The 27,136-nt window shown below is 38.5% G+C and overlaps 1 protein-coding gene across 5 annotated transcripts in view; it reads left to right on the forward strand.

The window, feature by feature from the left end:
- The window catches only part of Nav3 (neuron navigator 3), a 767,863-nt gene that overhangs the window by 230,509 nt on the left and 510,218 nt on the right, over positions 1-27,136 (forward strand). For all 5 annotated transcript variants that reach the window (XM_028873085.2, XM_028873083.2, XM_028873084.2 and 2 more), the window contains exon 2: positions 10,800-11,203. In XM_028873085.2, the coding sequence (XP_028728918.1) occupies positions 11,132-11,203 (72 nt within the window). In that variant the 5' untranslated portion in view covers positions 10,800-11,131. The remainder of the gene's footprint in view (positions 1-10,799; positions 11,204-27,136) is intronic.

The following is a 27,136-nucleotide window of genomic DNA, read 5'->3' on the forward strand; positions in this document are numbered from 1 at the left end:
AGTACAGTGTCAATTTAGTATCCTATCCTTAGGGAAGGACAAATTGGAATAAGATATTAAATAGTATCATTGGTGTGGACACTAAGAGTCAAGTGAAGGTAAGAGAGAGGAACGCGACTCGCAGGAATTGAAGATTATAGGAGCAATGAGAGCCATAGACAGTAGCTACTCTGAGAGCATAGTAGAACACATTTTTATGAGGATAGACCTTCTAGTAGGGCGATCTATACTAGGGTCATATTCACAGTAGTATCATACTGACACAATATGCAGTAGATGAACAATCGATTGATGATGATTTTGTGGCCATTGGGGCTACGCACTATGCAGAGACAAAGAGAAACAAACGAGTCATGCATTTCAAATCTCTTTATGGCAGCCTGTTTCCCTAAGCAAACCAGTCTATGTACAGATTAAATATAAGAACTTGATCAAATAAAAGGTTTGATTAAAATGACATAATAAGGCACTGCGTGTTTGTAAAGATACATCATAATTTTATCCACATAATGTTTGCTACAGCATCTGAGTTGTGACCCAAGTCACTGGGAAATATTGTGTGTGCTTTTCCCTCTCTTGAGAGCTCAGAAACTCCATTTCAGAACTATTACTGAAGATCGAATTGATGTCAGCCAGGAAACCGTAATTTCCTGTCAGTTGGCCTTGAATTACTACATTGAGTTTTCAGGCAATAAACAAACTTAGCTGAAAGATACAAGCTTTCCCCTACTTATCATTAGTACCTAAGAATATGAATGTTTTATACTGTTCCATCTCCATTACACACACACAATTATTGGCTCAGAATGATACTCAGCCTTCCTTGCTTCCTTTTATCTTGAACTAATCAAGTCCAAACTTCCTGCTGAAGACAAGTGGATGCTGTTTTAAATGTGGGCTGCAGAGCCAATTTATCTGATAAAGGGGTAAAGAACCCACCATTTTCAGGCTACAGAAATGAAGCCGAATGGCTCTGGTGCAAGGAACAATATGTTTCTTCTGCTGTTTTTTATTTCTCCCATGCATCACGAGAGGAAAAGACAGGATTTTATGTGAACCCTGGGCTGCGAAGCACATTGCAAAGCAGCCTTTTTTTCTTTTGATATGTCTTTGAGTATTGGGTACACAAGAGGACAGCTTGTTTTGTTTTACACAACTGGGTTGCTGCTTTCTGAAAGCTAACCCACCAAATTGTTCTGGGTTACTGTCGACTCTCTGGTTGCTAAGTTACCTTTGATGCCACAAAAGTAACCCATTTCTGTAAGGGGGCATTTTTGAGGATCACACCAAGGCAGGTTTATTTATGAGCAGCTGAATGAATGCACAGGTTTTGCAGAGTTCACCCGAGGGATCCAAACTCCTTGGTTGGAGAGGTGAACTGGAAACTCACCTTAGAATCAGGGAATTGGGGAAGAACCTTCCATCCTCATATAGTCTGTGAGGCATCATGGGTTATGGAGAAATCATTTTTTTTTATTTTATTTTTTTTATTTTACAACACCATTCAGTTCAACATAATAGCCACAGATTCCCCTGTTCTCCCACTCTCGCCCCCTTCCCCCTCCCCCCAGCCCACCCCCCATTCTCACCTCCTCCAGATCAAGGTCTCCCCCGAGGACTGGGATCGACCTGGTAGACTCAGTCCAGGCAGGTCCAGTCCCCCCCCACCCAGACCGAGCCAAGCGTCCCTGCATAAGTCCCAGGATTCAAACAGCCAACTCATGCAACGAGCCCAGGACCCGGCACCAACGCACAGCTGCCTCCCAAACAGATCAAGCCAAATGATTGTCTCACCCATTCAGGGGGCCTGATCCAGTTGGGGGCCCCTCAGCCTTTGGTTCATAGATCCTGTGCTTCCATTCATTTGGTTATTTGTCCCTGTGTTTATCCAACCTTGGCTTCAACAATTCTCGCTCATGTAAACCCTCTTCTTTCTCACTAATTAGACTCCCAGTGCTCCACCAGGGGCCCAGCCGTGGATGTCTGCATCCAGATTCCTCAGTCCTTGGATGGGGTTTATGGCACAACTATCAGGGTGTCTGGCCATCCCATCACCAGAGTAGGTCAGTTCCTACCGTCTCTCGACCATTGCCAGCAGTCTTTTGCGGGGGTATCTTTGTGGATCTCCGTGGACCTCCCTAGCTCTCTGCTTCCTCCCCTTCTCATGTGGTCTTCATTTACCATGGTTGGAGAAATCATTTTAAAGAAAGATTCCAAGGTTCATGGCAAGAGGTTATGGTTGTGTTCCAGTGGGCTGATTACGTATCTTTACTTGTCAACAATGATCCATGGGAACTGTGTCATGCCAATGTACTGAAGGACATTTGTCACAGCTGACACCAGTAAGTAACAGTAGTATTCACCAGTGAATGGAATGATTACATAGGCCCTCCATCTACTTCAGAATGATATATGTATGTGGAGGTATCATGCCCCTACAGAAGATCACATGCCTAGCATTCTATTGTTGGTAGGTTTGTCTATTAAAATTACTTTCACATTCTCTGTCTTTTCACTATGTGTATGCCTATGTGTGTGGTTGCATATTCCTGTGGCTACATGTGTATGGAGGGGGTCACATGCACGTGTGTCACACGTGGATGCCAGAGAACAACTTTACATAGAACTTCTCAGGAGTTCACCTTTTTTAAAGAGTGTCTCACTGGCCTTGAGCTCTTACCAAGGGCAATATTTTGGATGGGAACCCCCCAGGATCTGCCTGTCTAGCTTCTTAGCATGGAGATTACAAGTACTTTATCATTGAACTCACAGCCCAGCCCTAAAATACTTTTTATTGTAAACTCCTTCAGGTGTTAATGAAACCAAATAAAACAATACATAATTCAGCATATTCAACAGTTAGCTTTGTTTTGCTGCATTATTTCCCTTCACTCTGTAACCCTCATATCCTGATTTGAATTTTATAAATTTGTATGTTTTCACCATATTTGTAAGTATTGCTAAGTTGTAGCTAGTGTTTCACATGTAGTGAAGTATATAAATTCCTACTGAACACATGATCATAAAGATGTCTTGATTCATCTTAATGCCATACAATATGCAAACAGATACATGCCACAGTTTACTAATCTTAAACATCTGATGATACAAATAATTAAGTATATTTCTAATATTTTGCTAGCACCAAGGGAGGTATAATGCTTAGTCTTAGGCATCCTTCTAATATGCACACTTCTTCATGGGAATTCAGTTAACATGCCAAAAAATCTCCAAATATTCATCTTTATTGAATTGTGCCAAATAACATACCAAAACACTTCAGCTGATTCTACCATAATCCACAGTTTAGAAGAGTGCCGTTTCCCTCTGTCTTTTTTAACATCTGCTGTTTGCAACATTTCAACTTTCATAACCTTCTGCTACACAAAACATTAGTGTTCCAGAAATGCACTAAACACACTTGTTCTCTTTTTACCACTTAGCCATTCTTTTTTTTTAATTAAGAGATTTTTCTATTTATTTTATGTATCAACCTCAGATTCCCCTGTTCTCTCTCCTCCTACCCCCCAGCCTTCCTCCACAACCCCCCCCTATTCCCATCTTCTCCAAGGCAAGGTCTCCCATGGGGAGTCAGCAGAGCCTGGTGCATTCAGTTGAGGCAAGTCCAAGCCCCTCCCAAAGAGAGCTTAGGAGAGTGGGAGGTTAGAGCTGGATCAGGAACAGAGTGGAAGAGCAAGGAAAGAGATACCATGATAAATGAAGACACCATGGGAATAGGGAGAAGCAGAGTGCTAGGGAGGTACCCAGGAATCCACAAGGATGACTCCACCAAAGACTACTGGCCATGGTTCGAGAGGGTGCCTGAGCTGACCTACAGTTAGCCATTCTTAATGTGTGTATTTGCCATCCATGTTTCTCATTGCATAAATTCCATAATTATTCATCTTGCTTATATTTTCCCAAGTCATCATTGTTTTTGTAAGAATTCTTTGGTATGTAAACATTGAAAACACACACACACACACACACACACACACACACGCACACACACACACACATGCATACATTTACACACATGTATAGTCTCAATTTTTGTCTTTTTGTACTCTGACTCTGTTGTCTATATGACTGTAGTTTTATCAATTTTTTATTAGAGTTGAAATTTAATGTCTTTTTGGAAGAGTTTTTTAATCTTAAGACTTAATTACTTAAGATTTTCACACACATATCATTAAATATGATAATAACCACCCTGGATTTCTTCTTCCAATTCCCAAGACACCTCCCTAAATTTGCCATTCTCAAATTCATAACCTCTTATAATTAGAACTTTCTGTATTTGCATGGGTGTGGGCCATCCATGGGAGCATGTGAAACCTATTAGTGACCACACCTTCCAAAAAGAATAATTCTCCCTTCCCCTGCATCCATTAATCCCCATAGCTCCACATCTGGGAGGGGACCTTTCTGAGCTCCTTTCTCATCCATGTTGAAATTTTGGCTGGCTTGATTTTTCTGTAAGGTCTTGTCCAGATCACATCTGCTCTGAGTTCATGAGTACAACAGTTATGTCATGCCCAGAGGAAATCCTTTCCGGCACCCCTCCCTAGCCTTCAGCTCTCACATTCTATCTCCCCTTCCATAATGCTGTCAGAACATTGGGAGGAAGGTGATAAAGGTTTGGGCACTTTGTCTCAGAAGTTTGACCAGGTATGCCTATCTGTATTTGAACAGTTCCCACTGCAAAGAGAAGCTTCTCTGACCATGGTTGGGAGCATCCCTGGTCTATGGCTATAAGGAACAACACTTAGAAGACAGTTTGATGACATAACTATTGAGCTAAATGACAATGGTAGATTTAATCCCAGGGCCAGTGACCTCACCAGCTTTGGGCTCTTGAGTAAGTTTACAGTACAACATATGAATTCCCTTCTGTGGAGCAAGTCTCAAATCCAAACAGAAATCAGTTGCTTATGCTATAACCTTTATGGTGCCATTGTACCAGTGTGTACCTCTTACCTGTACATTCTATATTGTAGCATGTAGTGTCCAGTACTGGTTAAGACTGCTCATGTCTTTTCTTGCTGACCCCTCTCTATACCATGTTCTGGCATTATCAAAACTAGCCAACAGGGAGGAAGTTCTTTGGTTGGTTTGAAGATGATTTCTTTATGGCCTATAGCCAAAGAATATGGTGTCTTTAGCAAGAATGTCTTTAGAGTGGGTAACTAAGAACAATGATGATAGGCTGTGTTGTTTTAGAGAACTCTGGGGCTTCCTTGATGAGTAGCTGGTGGGATGATATGCTATGCTTGGCATGTCAAATTTTAGTAGCCTAGGTCCTTTGAGAACAGCCTTGTCCACTAATGTGAGTACCTCTGTTTGAACTCTGTCTTAGTTATGGTTTCTCTTGCTGTGCTAAAATACTATGACCAAAAGCAACTTGGGGAAGAAAGGGTTTATTTCATCTAATAGTTCAATATTACAGTCTATCATGGAAGGGCAGGAGCCCAAGGCATGATCATGGAGGCAGGAATTGAAGCAGAAGCCATGGAGGAGTGATGCTTACTGGCTAGCTCATCATTTCTTGTTCAGTCTGCTTTCTTATTGCATTAAAAAATCATTTTCCCCAGCTCATCAAATGTAGCCACTATCCTTATTTCTTTCATAAGCTTTTCAGCTTTATAGAAATGAATCACTCAGTGAACATTAATTTGGTTTAGAACATCGGTGTCTGTGAGATTTATACATTGTGAAATACATCTATAGTTTGTTCCTTTTTTACCCATTTTAAACAAAAACTATCACTTCAAAGTTGGACAAGGCAAGCCAGCAGAAGGAAAAGAGCCCCAGGAAAGGCACAATCAGAGACCCATTCATTCACACATTCAAGAATCCCATAAAGATACTAAACTGAAAGCTATAACATATGTGCAGAGGGCCTGGCACAGACTCATGCTGGTTCTATTCTTGCTCTGTGTGTTTTACTCAGTTGATTTAGAGGGACTTGTTCTCCTGGTGATCTCCATCCCTATTGACTCTTATACTCTTTCTATCTCCTCTTCTGTGGGGTTCACTGAGCTCTGAGGGGAGGGGAGACATCCCTTCTAGAGCTAGCTATGTGTTCCAAGGTCTCACTTTCTGAGTAATGTCTGGCTGTGGATCTCTATATTTGTTCCCATCTGCTGAAGGAGGAAGCTTCTCTGATGATGATTGAGTAAGGCACCTGTCTATGAGTATAGCAGAATGTCATTAGGAGTCATTTTATTGTTACTTTAAAAAAAAAAAAAAAGACCAGTAGTATTTGGCTTTACCCTAGGTTTCTGGGCTATCTAGGCTCTGATACTTGGTTACCCAAGCAGTCTTAGGTATAGTTTCCATCTTGGAGGAGTGGGTCTTAAGTCAAATCAGACATTGATTGGTTATTCCCACAAGCTTTGTGCCACCATTGCCCCAGCCTATTTGGTAGTCAGGACAGATTGTAGATGAAAGGTTTTGTCGTTGAGTTGGTATATCCGTTTCTCTTTTGTTAGCCTGCAGAGTATCTTCCCATTCCAAAGACACTAGAATATAGGGGAGAAGGTTCTATACAGGCACCAGCTAGGCTTCTCCATGTTCAGCGAGTTCCATGGGTGTGGTCCTGAGCAATGGGGCCCTGCTGTCAGTGTGCAACTGTTGTCTTGGTAACAGCTTGGGTTGTTTGCAGATTTTCCTGGGACCCATTGGGCCAACAACTCAATTATATGTAACCCAGTCCTGGTACTAGAAGCTTTGTTTGGTGACAAGAGATGGCCAGTTGGGACTCTAAACTCCCCCATTATTAGGAGAATTTATAAGGATTGCCTTAATATATTTTTGGAAATTTCCACTGCACTACGTTTCCATATTGTGCCGGAAATGCCCATCAATTCCAGCCGTCTCGCCCCACATTCTCTTCCTCAACACTATCGCCCCTTCCCATCCCCACCTCATCCCTCTTAGCATCCCTTTGTTGCTTGTGGTTTTCTTTGTAGCATTGAGGCCTTGTGGGTTTTCCCACATTCTCTTTAGCGTGTCTGCTGTGGTTGTCATTGTTCAATTGTTTCATCAGAGAAGCCTTTGGAGTGTTTTGTGAGATCTTTTCTGGAGCGTTTGATGTTTTTAATGTTACTGTAAACGTTGCCCCTTTTAAAGTTCCAATTTCTTAATGTTTGCTGATATTAGAAGGAAACAGAAGGGATTTGTAAATGGTGACTCTGTATTCAGGAAACATTCTAAGAGCATTCATTAATCTTAGCAATTAATCTTTGGGTTTGTTAACATATTTATATGTAGATATTAAAACATTTGCAAGTAAGTTTTACTTACTCCTTTCTGCTGCTTGCCCACCTTCCTTCATCTCTCCCTCTCCTTCCTCTTACTCTTATATTTTTTTGTCTTGCTGCCTAACTAGGACTTTAAGTCTACCGTGAAAGAGAATATTTGTTAGGAGTTAAATGTGTATTGTTCTTGATTAGATGAGCAGTTTTAAAAATATTTAACCAATATGTGTGATGTCTGCTTTTGTGCGAAAATGCTATTCTTGATAAAGATTATGAAAATATCTCCCTCTATTCTGTTTGCCTAGAAATCTTCTTTGCTCATGAGTCACTCTTTAATTTATCAATTTATATTTCTACTCCATTAGAGATGAGCATGCCATTTTTCTTCTTTATTTCATTAATGTGGTAAATTACACTGATTCATTTAAAACCTTAAACCAATCTTTCATTCCTTGGATAATATAAATTTAGACATCATATATTATTCATTTTTTACATTGATGGATTCAATTTGCTCATGTGTATTTTAAGATTTTTTAATCAGTGACATTCGTTTGAAATTTTCTGGTAATAGTTACAGTTTGTAGCAAGTAGGTTTTATCCTGTTTCATCAAAGTGCTTTCTTCATGAGTTCGTTCACTTAGGTAATTATGCCATTTATATCTTCAGGAGCCATCAAACAATGAATGCAAGTTTAGTTAATTACCAGTTCCATCAGTAACATCCTTAAAATTATACATCATTCACTTTTCCCTTCCTCCAGTCAAGTCATAAGCCAGGTCAGGATGCTATTGTCTATTTCTTGGATTGTTTTAATGATGTTTATAATAGATCTGGGTCATAGGTTTGGATCTTTCTTCTCTATTTTTCCATATTGCTGATAAGGGGAAGCACCCTGCCTCCTTTTTTTGAAGTTCAGGGACAGTTGTATTAAGGTTTAAAAAGGAAAACTCCAAAGCAAGCAAACCAAATCTCAGCAGCTGCCCAGAGGAAGGAGATGGAGAAGAGGAAGACAGAAAGCCATGCCCTTTGAGTTAAGTGGGCATGGAGGTCAGCCACATGGTTGACAAGCAGCCATAGGGTGTAGAGACGAGTTTTAGAGAGGAATGAAGCCCAGAGTGTTGTGGAAAGCATGCTTAGAGAAGACGTAGGAGAAAAGAGTGATTTTTCTGAGTCATTCAGAGAAATGGGCAGGCTTGCAAAGCTCTGTAAGCTACTGCACTAAGTAGGAATTCTCGTATAAGGAAAAGCATAATATCTTATTGAGGATGTCTCTGAGTCTTTATATCACATGTGTAGGTACTCACAGATGCCAGAGGGAGGCACTGAATACCCAAGAGATAGAACTACATGTGGTTGTGAGACAAGGATGCTGGAAGACCAGCAAGTGCTCTTAATTGTTAACCCATGTCTTCAGCTTCTCCTCCTACTTATTTATCATGACTAAAGGTGGATCTGCTTTCCTGAGTCTTGGCCCTTAGGCAATTGAGCAGCCCCAAATCCCAGTGGTTCTTTATTAGATTTTTTTCATATACTCAAATTGGCAGTGTTCTTGGTTATGTCCAAGCCCTTGCTCCCCCCATTTTTTTTTTGTTCCAGAAACACTTACATAGTTTATAATGTAAGGTACATCCATAGCAGAGTAGAAGAAATAAAAAAATGAGCAAAGGCCACCAGAAATATTCAGAGAGGAAATAATGCATGGGGAGGTACACAGAACAGTTTAGAAGCTGATTTCAAAATCTCTCCACTGTATGATTTGTTTGATGCTTGAACTGGTGTGCACCCTAGGCTCTGGTGGTGAGTTCCCAAAATCAGCCAGCCAGGTGTAACTGGCCTGTGTACTTATAGACTAGTAAACAGTGAAACTTCATCCAAAGTAACCACGGTGGTCAAGAGATTCTGAATATGCTAGGATGAGTTAATTTGTTTAGAATTATACTTGAGCTATCATGTGGAATAGAAACTAAAAACATTGCATGTACATTTATTATGAGCAACATCAAATGAACAGGCCGATGGGAAGGTGGACGTAGTCTCAAAGCTGGGAACATTGATCTAAAAAGACTGCTCTTTTAGATCAGAGGACTTGGGTTTGATTCCCAACACCCATATGACAACACACAGTCATCCAGTGCCCTCTTCTGGCCTTTGTGGGCACCAGGCACACAAATGGTGCAGAGACACACATGTAGGCAAAACATCCATATACACAGAATACAAAAATTAAAATTAAAGAAAGACCCTTAACTGCCTCCCTTTAATAAAGAACTGTCTTAGAAAGTAAGCTTTCTATTGTTTAATGTATTCAGGCAGCAGCTAGTCAGTTGCCTAAAGTGAGTTTAGGGGCTGGAGCAGTGATTCTAAAGTATAATCGCTAAAGGCTGAAATGTTAAGAACAGAGGTTGAGAAAGCGCTTAAGTGAAGCCATTTTTGACAAGTTCAGAAAACTGTAGGAAGGTGGGTTCTAAATTAATAGGACTGAGGATGTTTAAGATTATTATTCTAAATGAAGCATGATACATTTATACATCAAAATTACTTCTCAGTAAAAGTAATGGAACGATTGATTGATACATAAAACAACATGGGTTAATCTCCAAAGCATTATGTTCAAAGAAATATGCCTATGTACAGAACTCAATGTTTTGTCATGTCAAACATGCAAGTACCAGAAAAATGTAAGCTTAAAAGTGATTAAAGAAGATCAGTTGTTGTCTGGGATTGAGATAGAACATGTGGACTGACTGAAAAACACCAGCATTCTGTGTTTTGCTTATGGTTAGGTTTACATGGATGCATTTATTTTTCAAACTCATTAAATTGATTAATTCTATTGGATGTAGATTATACTTCAATGAAGTTGAGTATAAAAATATTGTTATTCAGTAATTTCATTATTTTTACTGAGTTTGGAGACCACTGAATTGTGTAATACTTTTAAAAAATGGTCACATACATGGCATGCATATGATGCCCCAAAGCATCAGCCACATGTGTTCATGTATCCCCATGTGCGATGTATGAAATATGAATTGACAAGAAAAAAATCTAGGACAGAGAATGGATTTGAAAGCTAAAGCAATTGGAATTAGGATTCTAGTTCTTTCAGTAATTATTAGATTTGTAAAAAAAAATGTACATTCATTTCTTCATCTTAAAGCAGAGGGATAACAAGCATCTTATTGATTCATTTTGAAGTTTAAATAAAATTGCTTTTGAAACATATGTGGCACAGTGCTTGGTCATTTTGTAATCTTTTCTAAAACTACCATTTGGTAGACTACATGAATATCACTTGTTGACTTCTATTTCAGTGTGATATAGGTCCCTGTTTAGTTTTTTAATGGGTGTCGCAGTTATCATACAACAAAGAATAATGCTTTTAACTACTGTTATTCATGCTTTATTCAGTTATTATACATTATGTATTAATATATAATAGTACATGTAATTGTCTATTTCGATGATTTCAGACAAGAATTTATTTAGTTAACAAGACACAGAGAATTAACTGTTGTTTTTATTCTCTTATAGGTATATAGGAGCCCTGTACTCTTGTATTAAAATGGAGAATTTTGAAGAAAGGAAGAGGTAGCAGTTGGTGATGATGTTCCCGGATGAATAGTTCACTTAGGAGAAGTCAGCATTACAGATATGCTGTTTTGGAAGGTGCTGGAACTGAGTTGCAAACTTTCCTTTTTTCATTCAGTCCATGGATTTTTTGATTGTTCCTTGAAATAGATGAAGTTCGAAGCCAGCGTGTGATGGGACATGTGGCGTGCCAGGATTTTCCTACTTGTTGCTTCTTGGATTAGTTTGCTGCCATTTTGAAGAGACTGAATTTTGTAGGGCAAGGACCTAATGTGATGGATTTATCTTCAGAAATGAACAGACATGGGAAGAATCCGGTGAGTCACAAGCTGGAAGACCAGAAGAAGGTAAGAGATGTGTTAAAAAAAAATCCCTTTGTTTCATCTGCTTTTATGCTTAGAGTGAGTTTTTATCATTGTAAAATATGAGATAGGGTAAAATGGCATGTTAGTTCATGGAAATGAACCTTTTTTATAGTACATGGTGCTGTGAATCTGGACTTTGTTGCCATTTGGAGATTTTATTTCTAGGGTCCTTTAGAATATATAGATATATATTATATTACACACTCACATCAATTTTCTAATAGTGTATCACGTATTACGGTGTAATGTCTTCAATGCTAGTGACTAGTAACATGCTGGACTCACATCATGTGACCAGCTCTCATATATCAAGAGTAAAGCAACTTTAATAGAGTAGGACGAACTAAAGTTCTGCTACAGAGAACACTTGCCTTCTTGCTATGAGAAGGCCTAGGTGCATTTAAACTCCCATTTCTTATCCTTGGGGCAAGTCAACTTGGACCATCGCACTTTTACAGTTCTCCTGGAAGTTGAGGCAAATGTGAGCTTATATTGAACCATCCGTGTGTTATGACAAAACAACTGATAGAAATATATCAAGAAGGGGGTGCTGTTGACATTTTTGGAAGAGTGAGTTTGGAGACTGTGGAATAGAATGCTTGGAACCCTGAGGGGATCACACTAAAATCCAATGTCCTACCTTTTAAAGAAACTTTTCCTTGCTCAGATATTGCACTGTAGTGAGAACTACTTAAAGGGCACTTATGAGAAGGGTCAGAGATAATGTCTGGGAAAGAAGGTCCTGCTAACAATAAATAAATTACCTTATGGGATGTTTTTATTGACTCCTATTATGATAGGACAAGTATGTGGGGACCCAGTGACTAAGGCACATGAACAAGGACAATGAGACAAATGAAATGGGGTCTTTAAGTAGGTAAGGATCAAAGGGACATGATTAAGATGTGCTTTTGCCAACTGATGGGAGCATATGCAGAGACCCATAGCCACCTATTAGCTGGCACTTGGGGACCCTGTGGAAGAGGAGGGGGCAAGGACTGTAGAAGTCTGAGGGGTCAAGGAAAAGAACACATCCCACAGAATCAATTAAGCAGGGTTCATAAGGGCTCAGACACTGAATCAACAATCACAGAGCCTGTATGGGTCTGACCTAGGTCTTCTGCACATATGTTATGGTTGTGTAGCTTGGTGTTCTCGAGGGACTCCTAACAGTGGGTGTGGGGGTGTCACCTGCTCTTGGGACCCCTTTCCTCCTCCTGGTTCCATGCTTCAGCCTTGATATGAGGGTTTGTACCTTGTCTTAATGTATCTTGATACGCCATGTTTGGTTGAGATCCCTGGGAGGCCTGCTCTTTTCTGAAGGCAGGCATGGAAGGAGCGGATCTGGGAGAGAGGGGAGAGTAGAGGGAGGAGAAACTGTAGTGAGAATGCAATATTTGAGAGAATTAGAAATAAAAAAGACCTGATATTACATGTATCTTAGAAACTGTGTTTGTTTACTAGTCACTTTGCATTTCTCCAAAGACTCCAGCTCCTTGTTTTTCAGAGGTAAGAAGTTTAGCGAGCCTATGTGGACTCAATTGCTGATTAATTTCTTTAGCTCTTTTGTTTACTCTTCCTAGGACAGAGGCACAGCCATTCCTTAGCCATTAAAAGCGACAACAATGGGCACCTCTTTTCTTGGGGGTGATGGCTATTATGAGTCATTCATTTGGTGTACTTGTAGGAAAGTTCAGAAAACACTAAGAACAGCAAAGTCCAGGGTACTAGAACCACTTTTCACCTCCACGTGCATGTAAATTTTGCATTTCTACACATGAGTGCATTTCTAAGAATACTGTTAATCATAACCAGTTTATATTGAAGTATAGAACATTTTTTCCTATTGTCGATAAGCTGCTAACTCAGAAGAGATGGTTGGTTTCCATCTAAAGGCATGCTCTGTAGTTTTGTTTTTTGTTTCCTTTTTATTTGCCTGCTTCCTTTTCTTCATTTTGGTAGTGCCCAGAAGGATTCAGCCCAGGGCCACTTGTCGGCTAGTCAAGTGTTCTACTCCTGAGCTACAAAGCATCTCCAGATCCCTGCAGGAAGGAGTCAGTTAATCATTTTTCTTGTTTATACTTTTTAAAATGTATTTAACACTGCTGGCAATTTACCTACTGTTGTGTAGGCAAAGAGCAGGGAGCGAGGAATAAACACTTCATACTAGAAAAGCCTCACTTTGGCTAAACACGCTGATTTATTGACAGGAAAGAAAAGTACCTAGGAGAAAGCTGTTAATTCATTTCCTGCATTGGGAAGTTTCTCCTAACGCAAAAGGGAATTCAAGCCAGAGAACGAGATGAATTCTTAGAGAGTTTCCCACATTGCTTTCGTAGAAACTTTAAACAATGGTCTGTATCCATGTGCAGATTCCCAGGCCAACTCACAAAAGACTCTTCAGCTCATAAAATATGTACTGACCCTAACAGAGTTTAGAAAAAGCATAGAGAGGTCATAATTCTGTGGGAAAATTAGAAATACCAGCTTTGTGTTTGGGGATTACTGTGTTACAAACTTGCAGGCTGTTTTACTCTAGCCTCTTGGAGGCAAAGTTCAGGAGAGAGAACATTTTCAATGAGTAGGAGGAAGAATAGAAAATGGGTTCTAATGACCCTTTGACTGCCCCATTGATTGGAAGAATGGAAAATGGGTTCTAATGACCCTGTGATTGCCCCATTGATTGGATATTTCAGAGAGAGAGAATTGGTATATGAGACCTACAAGTAAGTTAGAAGGTCACATAGATGGATGAATAGTTAAATAGAGAAATAAATGATACATAGATAACTAGACAGGCAATAGATGCACATGAGATAGGCAGGTAGAGAGATTAGACAGACAGATTCCAGGGCATTTAAAATTCAAATTTGTTAAGTGTCAGCGGGAACATCTAGTGTCAATGACACTTTTGTGAGTTTGCATTATAGTGGGAAATGAAATGTATTATCATAAATCTTTGTAGACCAAGAGCTGACCTCAGGTTTGCCATCATATAATTTCTAGCAGAGATGATAAAATTATGCTTGTAATTACTTGAAGTGTTTGCAGTCCCTCATGATGAATGAATTTCACAGGTCCAGTGTTCCACACTATTGAAATACAATGTGTACATCCTAGCTGTCACCTTCTGCAGAGGTGCACATATCAACAATATTTTTACACATGTACCTTATTTTTGTAGACTTTATAATGCACTAGATATTTAAAATAATATATCATAAACCAGAGTGATCATAGGTACCCATTCTATCCACTATAGTTACATTCTTGTTCAGTCTATGAACACCTTGCCTGATTTTAATTTTTTTTTAATATGTGGACTTATGCTTTGGTGCTCCATTTCTGAGTGGAAGCTGTTTCTTTTCTGAGTGTGTGAGTTTGCAAGCCATATATCAAGATGATTAGCTGAATGAGAGGAAAGAGGTTATTTACAGCACTTCCTGTGATCTCAGGAACATGCTGATTCCCTGCAGTTTATTAATACATAATCTTCTAACAAAGATAAAAATCTACACTTACTTTCTTAGGTGTTCTCTAACAATAGCCATCATTTCTGTGTGGCACACCCCAACTTTTAAGTGGCACTGATATCCTTGCTCTTGGTGGACACTTTTCCTGGAATTTCATTTCCTGAATATTGTAATCTTAGTAAACTAAATAAAACAAATGCAAAAATAATTATCAGTTAATCAAGAGCATATAACCTCAGAAGTGAGGTTTTAGAAAATGTGTGATTTTTTTGGCGTCTCTTTTAAGTAGTGCTTTCTGTGTTTGAACAGAGGGAACATACCTAAGATTTAAAGGGTCTCATGAACACAGTTTTATCAAAAGTAACCCTTTATTATGGATAAAGCAGAGGAGTGAATCTTTTAGGAATTAAAGAGAGTAAATCTAAGAAATAGGAATGGGCGGAGGGAAAACTGGTTGGTGTGTATTGTGTAAGAGAAGAATAAGTAAATAAAAAGAATCTTAGAGAAATTAAAATTAGATCTAAGGATCATGCATCATCCTGGGTCAGTGTTGGACTGGTTAGAATTCAGTGGCCTTCTTAATTATTCCAATTTTTATCAGTAGAACGTAGAGTTCATACTGGACCATAGTCTGAATTTTGACATTTAGCTTCTAGAATGTCCCAGATTGAAAAGTTACCAAGGCATTTCAAATCTCCCAAGTGCCCGTCATGAGATTCTGTATCTTTAAAATTTTACCTTTTCAGCCTTATTTGCATGTTGATGTTGGGGACGTTGGCAGATTGCTTTCCATTAATTTTTATGGCTCCATGGGATTGCCTCTGCAAAACCCATAGGACAATGAAAACCCAATAGGTACAAATGTCACTGGCATATAATTAGTTGTGACCTTGAACTGAAAAGCTGAGCTCAATAGATTTTACTGTCAATATAACTGCAGTGGTTTGCATTTAAGACAACCCTAGGACACTAGTTCATGGCTCCATGAATATTTTATGTGCTCAATGAAAGCATTTATCACTGTCAATGATTTACTAGATAGTATTAAAATGGTAGCATTATGCACTCTTCAAAATTATGGCAATGGATGACAATACATGCTTTGTGACCTGTTGCAGATACTTTTTGCTTTGCTGCTTTCATCAGAAGGAGATTAAGAGTATGTGCAGCTGGGCAGCGGTGCCACATGCCTTTAATCCCAGCATGCTGGAGGCAGAGCCAGGCGGATCTCTGTGAGTTCGAGGCCAGCCTGGGCTACAGAGTGTGGTCCAGGACAGTCGGAGCTGTAACACAAAGAAATCCTGTCTTGAAAAAAAAAAAACAAAAAACAAAAAGAAAAAGAGACTATGTGCATATATACATTTATACATATATTATATATACACACAGAGAGGATATTTACATTTATGAAATGTTTAGGATTAATACTCTCTCAGATGTTACTTTACCACATAAAATATTTTATATATGCTATTGGCAAATAATATTTCACACCTGCTGTGAGAAAGCTGAGGATAAACCTCTCTTACACAATGCCTTTGTAAATGGCAGCAATTATTTCAAAAGTAGTGAACCCTGAGTACAGTTAGAGTGTTCAAAATGTAGAGAATATTGTAAAGGAAGATATTATTATATTAATTGCTAGACAGAAAAATCCTAATTTGTTGGAAAAGCCTGCCACTTTAAGGGTGGCCCCTGTGGTACTTTGGACTTGAAATGAAGCTTAGGCAGGTGGTTAAATAAAGTAGCATTTGAAAATGGCACTGCATGTCTCATTAGTGTCTGTTCATGTAGAAATAATTTGTGCTTTTTCTTTCAATGGATCTGAAATAAAAGTCTGGTTCAGGAACAGATACCTGCCAATGGCTATGATTAGCCATTTAGACAATTCTACTAAAACCAACCATCTGTGGTTGTCAATGCGTTACATAAAAACAATATTTTATGAATTTGAAGTTAGTCTAATTCTAATTTTCCTATTTATATTTTGATGTACTACTTTGTAAAAGTCTTAATTCATTTTTTTCCTCCTCATAATAATGGTAAAAAAAATACTTGCATCATCATAAGGGTAAAGAGATAGTATATTGGTTGGGATTATTCTCCATGGTGCCGTGAAGTGCTTGAAATTACGCGTGTTTGAAAGTGATTAAAATTTTGTCTTCTTGAGAGACTATATGAAGATAACTCACTAGAGAAGGCTAAGTGACAAATTTGCTCTTCCAGGTTGTGGCCTTCCTGAGGGTGGTAGTATTCTTTAAACCCACCTGACTTTTAGTGGTGTGTGAGTTGTGTTAAAGGAACCCAGATGGAGGATAAATTATACGAAACCCAACTGCATCATTCAGAGACCATCCATCATGGAAGTATGGATACTAATATAACTGGACTGTGAGGATTGGTAACACAATTGCTGATACCACTTTCTGAAACACATTCGACATTCCAATAAATCTGGAAGTTGGCCGTTGCACAGTCCCTTTACATGGAGTTCTGTTAGGATAAGCTAATGGGTACCCTGTCTCTGGTCAAAATTGATTCTAGAAACTCTACTCAGTTCAGAATGTGGGACCTTTTTTTTTTTTAAAAAAAAAATTAAATTAAATTTCCTTTTACCATCCAACATCAAATCCTCAAATAGACTTCTGTAGATTTTGTGGCTATTTATTTCCCTTTTCATAACTGGTTCTATACTCGTTTTAAAAGTAAATAAACTTTGAAACACAAAATACTGCAAATGGAGAAGAAAACGTGGTAGACCAGTATACTCCATAGTTCTATCTATTGGTTCTCTAATATTCAGTGGGTTTAATCCTAATAACTAGCTTTAAAAAGAGAGGCAATATAATGATCCTTTATATTTTCTTATAGACAGCCAACATTACCATGTTTGAGATACCAGATTTTTAACACACATACCTTTTGATCACTGAAAGTAGAATTATATGAAAGCAGGTCTGAATACTGCTTTTCATTATGATCTTGATGATAATAAAATGATAACTGATATACAAGATTTAGTACATTTTATATTGATTTTACTTTTAATTATTTATGTGCCACGTGTGTCTGTGTGAGGGTTAATTATTTATGTGTCATGTGTGCCTGTGCATGGGTATGTTCACCTAAGTGTGGGTGTCAGCAGGGGCCAGGAGATGGGTGTCAGACCCCTTGGATCTTGAGTTACAGGTGATTGTGAGCCATGTGATGTGAATGTTGGGAACTTAAACTGGATCCTTTGCAAGAATACTCTCAACAACTGAGCCTTCCCTTCGACCCCAAATAAGCCCAATTTAATTCCTGTTCTTTTTCTTTATCTTAAATTTGAAATGTATAATTTTATGCATATAAGTGTTTGACCTGCATGTTCATACCTAGTACCTGAGAAAGTTAGCAGAGAATGTTGAATCGCCTAGATCCAAGTGAGTTATGGGTGGTTGTGAGTCACCGTGTAAGTACTGAGAACAGAACCTAGGATATCTGCTAGAGCAACAGATGCTTAACCAGTGAGCCATCTCTCTAGTCCTTCCTGTCTCTTTTTAAGCCTCTTCCTCTTGTCTTGATACTAACATGGAAATTATTTATGGCCATTACCATTGTATGAACTAATAACTAAGAATGAGTTTAAGCTGGGTGGTGGTGCTGCACGCCTTTAATCCCAGCACTCAGGAGGCAGAGCCAGGTGGATCTCTGTGAGTTCGAGGCGAGCCTGGGCTACCAAGTGAGTCCCAGGAAAGGCGCAAAGCTACACAGAGAAACCCTGTCTCGAAAAACCAAAGAAAAAAAAAAGAATGAGTTTAACAATTTTCTTTTTATAAAATGTTGAGAAATGTGTATATATCTCTAATGCCAAAATATGAAATAAAAAAGCATACCAATGTTCTCTAAATATTCTGTACATATGCCATGTGATTTTATAGATTTATGCATATCACTTATATTCAAAACTTTTAAAAACAAATGGTTTAGTGCTTTGTGGTTTGTTTCAAGTGGCCTGTCACATCATTGCATATTTTTCTTTTAGGCTGTGTTTTAGAGGGGCTGCAATTCTCTATGTTTGACAAAAAATGTATACATAATCATTTGAACATTGCATAGTCACTTAAAAACAGTAGTTCTATGGTATCTCTCTATTTCTCTTGAGATCCTTGTGGATTAGCCAGATGGTGCTTTTCCAGATAGCTGGACGGGGAGGCAGCCAAGTGCTTAAGAACCGAGGAATTGTAATTGTCCTATGGAAGATCTGAGTGTCAAGATCAGGAAAATAGATCTCTGCTCATCTGCAAGGGTCAAATGTTTGAGACTAATCAGAAAAATCAGAGCATGATTTGTCATAAAACAGAGTGAGGAACAGGAACAAGAGTGTGAGCAGAAAAGAGGAGGGACATGTCAGAAGTGGGATTTGCTTCTACTGATGGCAGGCTGTCTGCTAGAGAGCGAGACCATCTGATAGAAGAACAACAGGGCAGGGCAGACAGAAAGTTTGGAATATATTACTCAGAAAGTGGCCAAAAAAAACTCCTCCAAGACTGATGATATTCTGTGACTGTGCAGTTAGTTGGATAAGAATTACAAGAAACAAAACAGATGCAAAGATATGTCACCTGGGCTGGAGAGGTAGCTTAGCAGTTAAGAACACTTTCTTCTCTTTCAGAGGACTATAATTCAGTTCCTAGCACCAATGACAGGCATCTTATAATCATCTGTGACTCCAGGTCTGCATCTGGCTCCTTGTTCATCTCCACACACAGACAGGCACACATGCACATTAATACATGAAAAAATAATTCTTCAAAGTCATATCTGTCCTCATTCAGGTGTGGGTAATGGATTCTGTTTGATTTGCATAAACTAAATGAAAAGAACAGTAGGAAACCTTCAAAATCTTTGATCTGTACATTGTAAGAACCAGGAACACCACTGGCATATGACAGTTACAAAGAAGTACAGAATCCCGGCTTCCACTCTATACCTACTCAATTAGCTTGCATTAAAAAACCAACATGTGTGTATTGCTCATTGGTATTTGAGAAGGATAGCTCTAGGGAGTATTGCTGAGAGATCATTGGTAGAAAATAAAGTTGTAACGATATATATTTATATCATATTGTGATAAATTTGATTGCTAACTATATTTTCTGTTTTCTGGTTTGTATCCTTTTCCAATGCCTTCCTACTTCTAGCAATTCCTGGAATCCCCAGTTACTTGTACTTGTATTATTGTTCTGGGTTTGGTTGGAGAAAGCACAAATCAAGGTACACTATGCCTGCAATTCTGGTATTGACATGGATTTATTTCAATTCAGTTTCTTTTTAGCATAGTTGTTTACAATCCAAACTTTCCAAGATGTCCATCATCCTTTTTATTCATTTCTATTTTCTTCTTTAGATATCCTAGATGCATCTCCAAACTGACGATAATATCAACACTTGCTCTGTATGATTGGCTTTGACTCTGAAACATCCAGTTGACAGGTGAATAAACACAGGACAGCAGCATCGGCTTCCAACTGCCACTCTATGGCTGATGTCTATGCAGTCAACATTATCCAAACAGTTGTGATAGTTAATGTTGATTGTCTACTACACCATATATAGAATAGCTGAAGATAAAAGTTTATGAACATAGCTGTGAAGTATATCTAATTTAGGTTAAATGATAAGAGAAGACCTACTTTAAATTTAGGAGGCCCAGACTGAATAAATTCATCACTGCTTCCTGACCGTGGACATGCTGCCACATATTTCTTACTTTGAGAGACTGAGCCAAAGTAAAACCCTTTCTTACTTAAAGTACTTTCGCCAGGTATTTGTTGCATTGATGAGTAAAGTCATTCATACAAAGGTTAATGAAAGAGCAGCCAGCCCTGCTTTCCATTCTCTTCCTCCAGGCCATTGATTAAAAAGCAAACAGAATATTACCATGAGACTGTTATTAACAAGGTAGTTGAAATAATAAGCTAGTCCTAGGACTTCCACGCTAGCTCCAGAATAGGATTTCTCTTTGGGTTGGGGATTCTTCCCTGGCTTATACAGAACTTGAAATTAAGTGGTTCATTTTAGACTATGGCTTACATGCTAACTTATGGACAGTTACAGAGTAGTTGGTGCTCAAGATGTATGTTTTGTGTAGTCACATGGAATTGAAACTCAGTGCTAGCACTGGTCTGAGAAGAAGTTTGAGTTCAAGGAATTTATTTACATTAGGGTAGCAAGTCTTTAAAAAAAGTATTTTATGTCCATTTCATATTGCCAGGTAAAAATTCGTGCTTAATTTGTGGTACCTTTAGATAAAAAGGTCCTCTTTGCATTCTAAAAATTACTATGTGTTAGTTTGTTTCTATTTTCACAAGGAGAGAAGGACCATCAAGCATGAAACGTCTCAACACAAGATGAGCTTCAAAACACAAGATTAGCTTCAACCATTTCCAAAGGGAGAGACAAAATTTAAATGTATATGATAGATGACATGAGTAGGCTATCCAAAGAACACACTGACACATTTGTGTGTTTCCACAGTGTCAAAGTTCAAATAATAAGTTCACAAATTGAGTTGGTTTTGTTGGCTTCAGTGAGTTAAGTAGTCCCAATTTCCCTTTATGGCTGATATTTGTCAATCACAAGTCTTAAAAATAATCTTAATGACTAAATGTTAATTTTGAGATCACACACTACACACACAGTTCATTGTGATCATTTATGTTTATTGAACTATCTACCAAATTACTTACCTACTGCATAATGGCTATAAAGGGGATCAAGAGGGCAAAGCAGAATTAAAAGAGTTAGAAAGTGCCTTCACAGAGGTACAACCAGAGTTGATAAAGCTGCAAGAGAGTCTTGCTTTGCTAAGAAAAGATAAATGGAGTTGTAGAACATCTGGAGTTCTTGAGCCAGAAATCCAGGCTTGCGGAGCAAGGTTCAGGACTAGATCTAGATGGAAAAATAGACAGATGGACAAGTGTCCATTCAAGTAGGCTGTGTCATCAGTGAGGATCAAGCTGAGTTAAAGTCCCTGGCAAAGTGGGGAGTTCTTTGGGTAATCATATAACAGACAGTGGGAACCATTGCCATCACCACTGAAGAGTGGGGTGCCTTCTTCATGGGAGCTGGGGTGTTTTACCTTTTCTTGATCTTAGGTATGTTTATCCTGAAGCAGTTTTTATGTTCACATCATTCTAACACATTCCAAATACATTATGATAAGTTTCTAAGAGGTACACTTTTTACTTTTAGCAAGAAATTGCTAACAGTTTTTGCCTTGTGGATGATCCTGGACAGGTTATAAATCATGGAACCTGCACAGTACCCCCTACCTCTAACCTTAATCACATCACTAAGGTCACCTCTAAATACCACAGTGGGATTAATTTTCTACCCTCTTAATATTTGTTAATAAGACTTAAATTTCTCTATATGAAGACTTAGGGAAGGAGGGATGTCCCAAACAAGGTCGAACTCATGATCTAATTCTTTATAAGAAATCTTTCAAAAATGACAGAAAAGCTGTGAACAATGAAGCCATATGCTGATAACCTTAGTTTCTTTTTTTAATCAATTAATTTTGTTACTGATGATGTTTAACCTCCTGTGATTATATCATTCTGCTCAGACATGGGAACTCATCTATTCTTAGGAGTTCCCCCCCCCACATTTTTACGGAAATGTATTGCTAGGGATATGTTATGTTGCTGTTTGTTAAATTGCTCAAGGAAAACCATCAGTCCACACAGGAAAGGTCCAACTTCAATCTTAGCTTCTCACTTTCGCTAGCTCGTCAGGCACCACAAAGCTGGACTTCCTGCTCTCTCTGTGGTGCCAGTGGCATATGAGAACAGGCATGTATATGAGCCACCTTGCTCTCCTGGAGAGAGGCAGGGTGTGCTGTTGGACCACGTTCAGGTTGGACATTTGTTCACCATGGTGGAAATAGATGAGAGTTCAGTCTGTCGCGGGGATAAGATTAACATTCTTTTCAGGAACATTTTTTTTGAAAGATTTTTTTTTTAAAGGAAGTAGAAGTGTGTTCACCTCTGGGCCTAATTTACAGTGTGCTTGACATGTGTAGGTGCAATGGAATGAGTATCTACACTGTGTGCATGTCCCCTCAGATTTCCTATTTCCATAAATATCTTTAACTGGAGCTGCAGTTGCAAGCATCACATTTCCTTCACATTACTGTTTTCACTGATGCTCAAAGCTGTGGCAAACTTATCAAAATATATGCATTCAGTTTTCAGGCTAGTCTGTTTTTTAAGACCAAACCAAACAGACACTTCCTACTCTTTTTACATTTTGATGCCAGTAGTTAATTTTCTTTTATATTCTACATTAAAGTTAAACATTCTCCTTTAGACTCTTTTCCTGCTGCTTAATTAAACAGCATTGTTGGGTGCGATGGAGCAGTTTTACCTCGTGCTGTCTTAGCAAGGCCCTCTATCTTTTAACAGTTGCTAGGATTGGCAAATTGCAATGTTTGCAAATAGCAGATAAACAACACCTTGTATGTACATGCTATTTTCTAATTAACATTGGGAAAGATTTTAGGGTAACGCTTTTTTTAAAGCAATATGAACTTCATAATTAATGTCTTTGTGTGCTTTGCTTTGTAAAATATTTTTATGTAATTAAGAACCAATGGAGTGATTCCTGCATTACTTTGAGGAAAATTACCAGAAAACCAATACATAAAAATGTGCTCTAGCACTTTTGTAGCACTTTCCATTTTATGAATTTCTTGCATATCTTTCAGCAGGAGCCAAATTAGTGGTGTGACTAGTGGTAGCACCGGGTCACCACCTTGTTCCCTCCCCTTCCTAAAACCTAAAACTATTCAATGAAGCCTTCAGTGCTTCTGAACTATGATGTCAGCTCCTTAACAAGACTGGAGAACCCTGCACAATCTCAACTTTATTCTTTCCAAGTGTGGTTCCTGCTGCTTCTCTCTCTCTCTCTCTCTCTCTCTCTCTCTCTCTCTCTCTCTCTCTCTCATCCATTCTTTTCCAGCTCTTTTGGAAAGCCCTAAGTTCTTTGAAGAAAGCAGGTTCTTTCCCACCTCCAGGATCTCTGCTGGGAGACCTCATTGTACTTTTTTTTTTCTTTTTCATGTGCAGGTTTTTTCACACTATTTATATATCAGGTCTTAATGCCGTTTTCTTTCTCGGCACTGTGTTCCTCTTACTCTTATGGCATTGTGTCTTCTTATATAGAAAGAATGCTGTTGCTCATCTTCTTCGCAGCAACAAGTATATATGACAATACTCATGTATTGCCTGCTTCTATGAAGTCAAGGACAATTCCTGGTTTGGTTACCCTTCTGTTTGATCAGAAACCCTGCACATGATACAAATTCAGGAACTGTTGCAATGAGGCCAGGAAGAAATGCCCGTGTGAGCCTCTAAGCTATAGTTTATTCAGACAAATAATAATAATTGGGATTTCTCTGGTTATGGTGCATTTTTAAATACTAATAATCTAAGTGACAACAATAATGAAGATCTTAAAAAGTCAACCTATGTTCTCACTACAAAGCCACTTTTAAAGAAATAAAACTTAGATTAAGAAAACAGGAAAACCTTACTGTGAGCTCTTCCTGATTAGGGGAAGTACATTCTGTGGTTCTTTACTGCTTCTCTATGAAGGATGAGCAGAACTTTCAAAGCATGAGGGCTGATTCAGCCTCCTACATTTTTTTCAGAGCCTCCGAGGTCTTCAAGTATTTGCAAACAAGAGGAATGGCAGGTTTAAAATGTTACACTTTTTCTTACAGATTAGCCATTTGCTTATGAATTTATTCATGATATTTTGTAGGCAGAAGTGAAAGTTTACCTAGGATTTTGAAACATTGGCTACTCACAGATTCAGATATTTGTACAAGATTTGAGTTTTCAGTGTCCATACTGGTTGTATAAAGATATCAAGACCATAGTTAATTAACGTGTACAGATTTGTTTCTTCTTCAGTACGTGTAGGATAGAAAGATTGTCAAATTCTGTTTAGGTTTTGGAGTATCTATGAGTGCCTGGACCTTGAGTGCAGGGTCCTGTATTTACTTCTTGAGTGGTAGTGTTGACGGAGGTGAGGGAATGGAGAGGCAAATTCACTCATGCAGCATCCAAGTTAGGGTGAATCCAGGCACATTAGTCCACACCATTGTTTTCAGGAAGCAGATGGTGCTGGCAGGTGTTCTGTGATGCTTCACTGGTAATGCCTGTCTCCTGCTGGGTACTCTCTGGAACATGACCCTATATCCTAGAGCTACGCTAGACTCTCCTCTGGCAGCTTGCAACTGCCATATCCTGTGCATTTCAAATGCCACATATATAACTGCCTTTCAGGTATTAACTGGATCAGAGACACAGTGCTGGCCCATTTCCAGGCTCTTCTTCCTTTGGCTTCATCCCTCATGATCATCTGCCCCTTCACTTCTCTCCTCTCAGTGTTCTTGTTCATACTCCCATTCCTTGAGTAGTAGTATTTCTAGGCAAATTTCCTAGAAAGTCAATTTTAAGGAGTCCAAGCTAAGTTTCAGGAAACTGTCTCACTAGGAAAGAGAAAACACAAAATTGAAAAAAAAAAGCTCTCTACAGAGACATACTGGTACTATAAAGCGTATGATATCAAAACTTTCTAATTTCTTTACCTCTTAATGATGACAAATATTCATCTTTTCAAAATCTGCTGTGCTGATATGCTCATCAGTACTAGTAGGGTTCTTACCTAGCAGGCAGCAGGTCCCAGGCTTCATCCTCTGCTCTACCCCCCAAAACCAAAACCATACTTTACAGCTATAATATTATGCTCAATACCACAGGAACTCTATTATGTAAGGTCTCATGATATTGGCTGGCTGAGAGTATAAAGATCCTTCCATGCAAGGTTTTGTTTTGAGTACTTAGGGGGCACTTTCTTGGATGAGGAAATTAAAATCGTCATCAGCTATTTTATAGATTCTTATTATATCCAGAAGGAGTAGGGGTCCATTAGCACCCAATGCTGTTTCAGTTTTTCTCAAAGATAATGGACTTTTCATCCACTTGTTTACAAACATCATTCAAAATGAGTCTTTGTCAAGAGGAACTTAATTCTAATAGAATGTTGATTAACTAAAGTGGTGCTTGTTTTTTTTTCTTAAAGTGTTAGAGTGTATTCCGTAGGAATTTAGTCTCTGGAAATCTGAGCTTTGAAAGTAGCTTGCTGTTGTTTGAGTGACATTACATTTACTACCTTTATTTATGTATTTAAATTGAATTAAAATTAAATAAAAAAATTGCTTTTCAGTTTCACTAGCCAAATTTCATGTGCTGAACTATCAGTGGCGAGTACATAGAACATTCCCAGCGTTGCACAAGTTCTATTGGACAGAGCTACTTGTTAGAATGGCGTGTAGAAGTGTAGAAAGAGAAGTCAGTGGCCCTTGATAAGAATCAGTGGGTAAAGGTACTTATGGCCACGGCTGGTAACTTGAGTTAAGTCTCTGGAACTCAAACTTGCATGGTAGAAGGAGAGAATCAACTCCTGTTAAGTTGTCCTATGACTTACACATGCGAGCGTGTGTGTGTGTGTGTGTGTGTGTGTGTGTGCGCGCACGCGCGCGCGCGCGCGCGCGCGCACACACACACACACACACACACAACACAACACAACACACAAATAAATAAATAAATAAGTGTAAAAAATAATGAAAAATATGTCATAAAAAGCAAAGTCCAAGTTAGACCAGTGGACAAAAACAGCCATAGAAGGGTTTCTTGTATATTTTCTTACAACGAAGTGTAAGTTTGGAATGGGAGCTTGGCATCTTTCAGGAGATCAAGGACAATAATCTTTCCTCCTGGTATAAATTTAGTGGAACTGGATGGTTTGCTTTAGAGAACTGATACATTAGCCACTAAAAGTAGTATTTGAACTGTCTGTATTTGCATTGTTAGCGAGAAGCAACCAGAAGCTTATGCACAAATTGGTTTAGCATCACGCATATGTACCTAGGAATATTTCATGGTTATGGAAGTTATCCATAATAAACCATTTGTTAACTTGGCATTGTGAAATGAACTTCTAGACTTCTTGCAAACACTTTCCATGATCTCACGGTGGGCTAAATGCTGTTTCAAAGATGACAGTGGGGTCAGCCAACAAATCAGTATCTCGGGAAAAATGCACTGAGGTCAAAAAGAATGATAGAACATTTATAAGTATTCATGCATAATATTTTCCATCATTTTGTAAATGATTTAAAATCATGAAGGTTATCCTTTAATATTGTAGTGCAATTCATCTGTCACATAGACTTAATTTCTCCTAGCCAGTTGATAAGATCAACAGAACCACATGTTCTCTCAGTTCTTTCTGGATAGAGAACTTACCAAAGTTAAGACTAGTGTAATGTCAGTCAGTCATTACATGCATCCTTTCTTAAATTTATGTTCCAGAAAGAATTGGT

The sequence above is a fragment of the Peromyscus leucopus genome, chromosome 18, assembly GCF_004664715.2.
Source record: "Peromyscus leucopus breed LL Stock chromosome 18, UCI_PerLeu_2.1, whole genome shotgun sequence".
NCBI classification, from domain to species: domain Eukaryota; kingdom Metazoa; phylum Chordata; class Mammalia; order Rodentia; family Cricetidae; genus Peromyscus; species Peromyscus leucopus.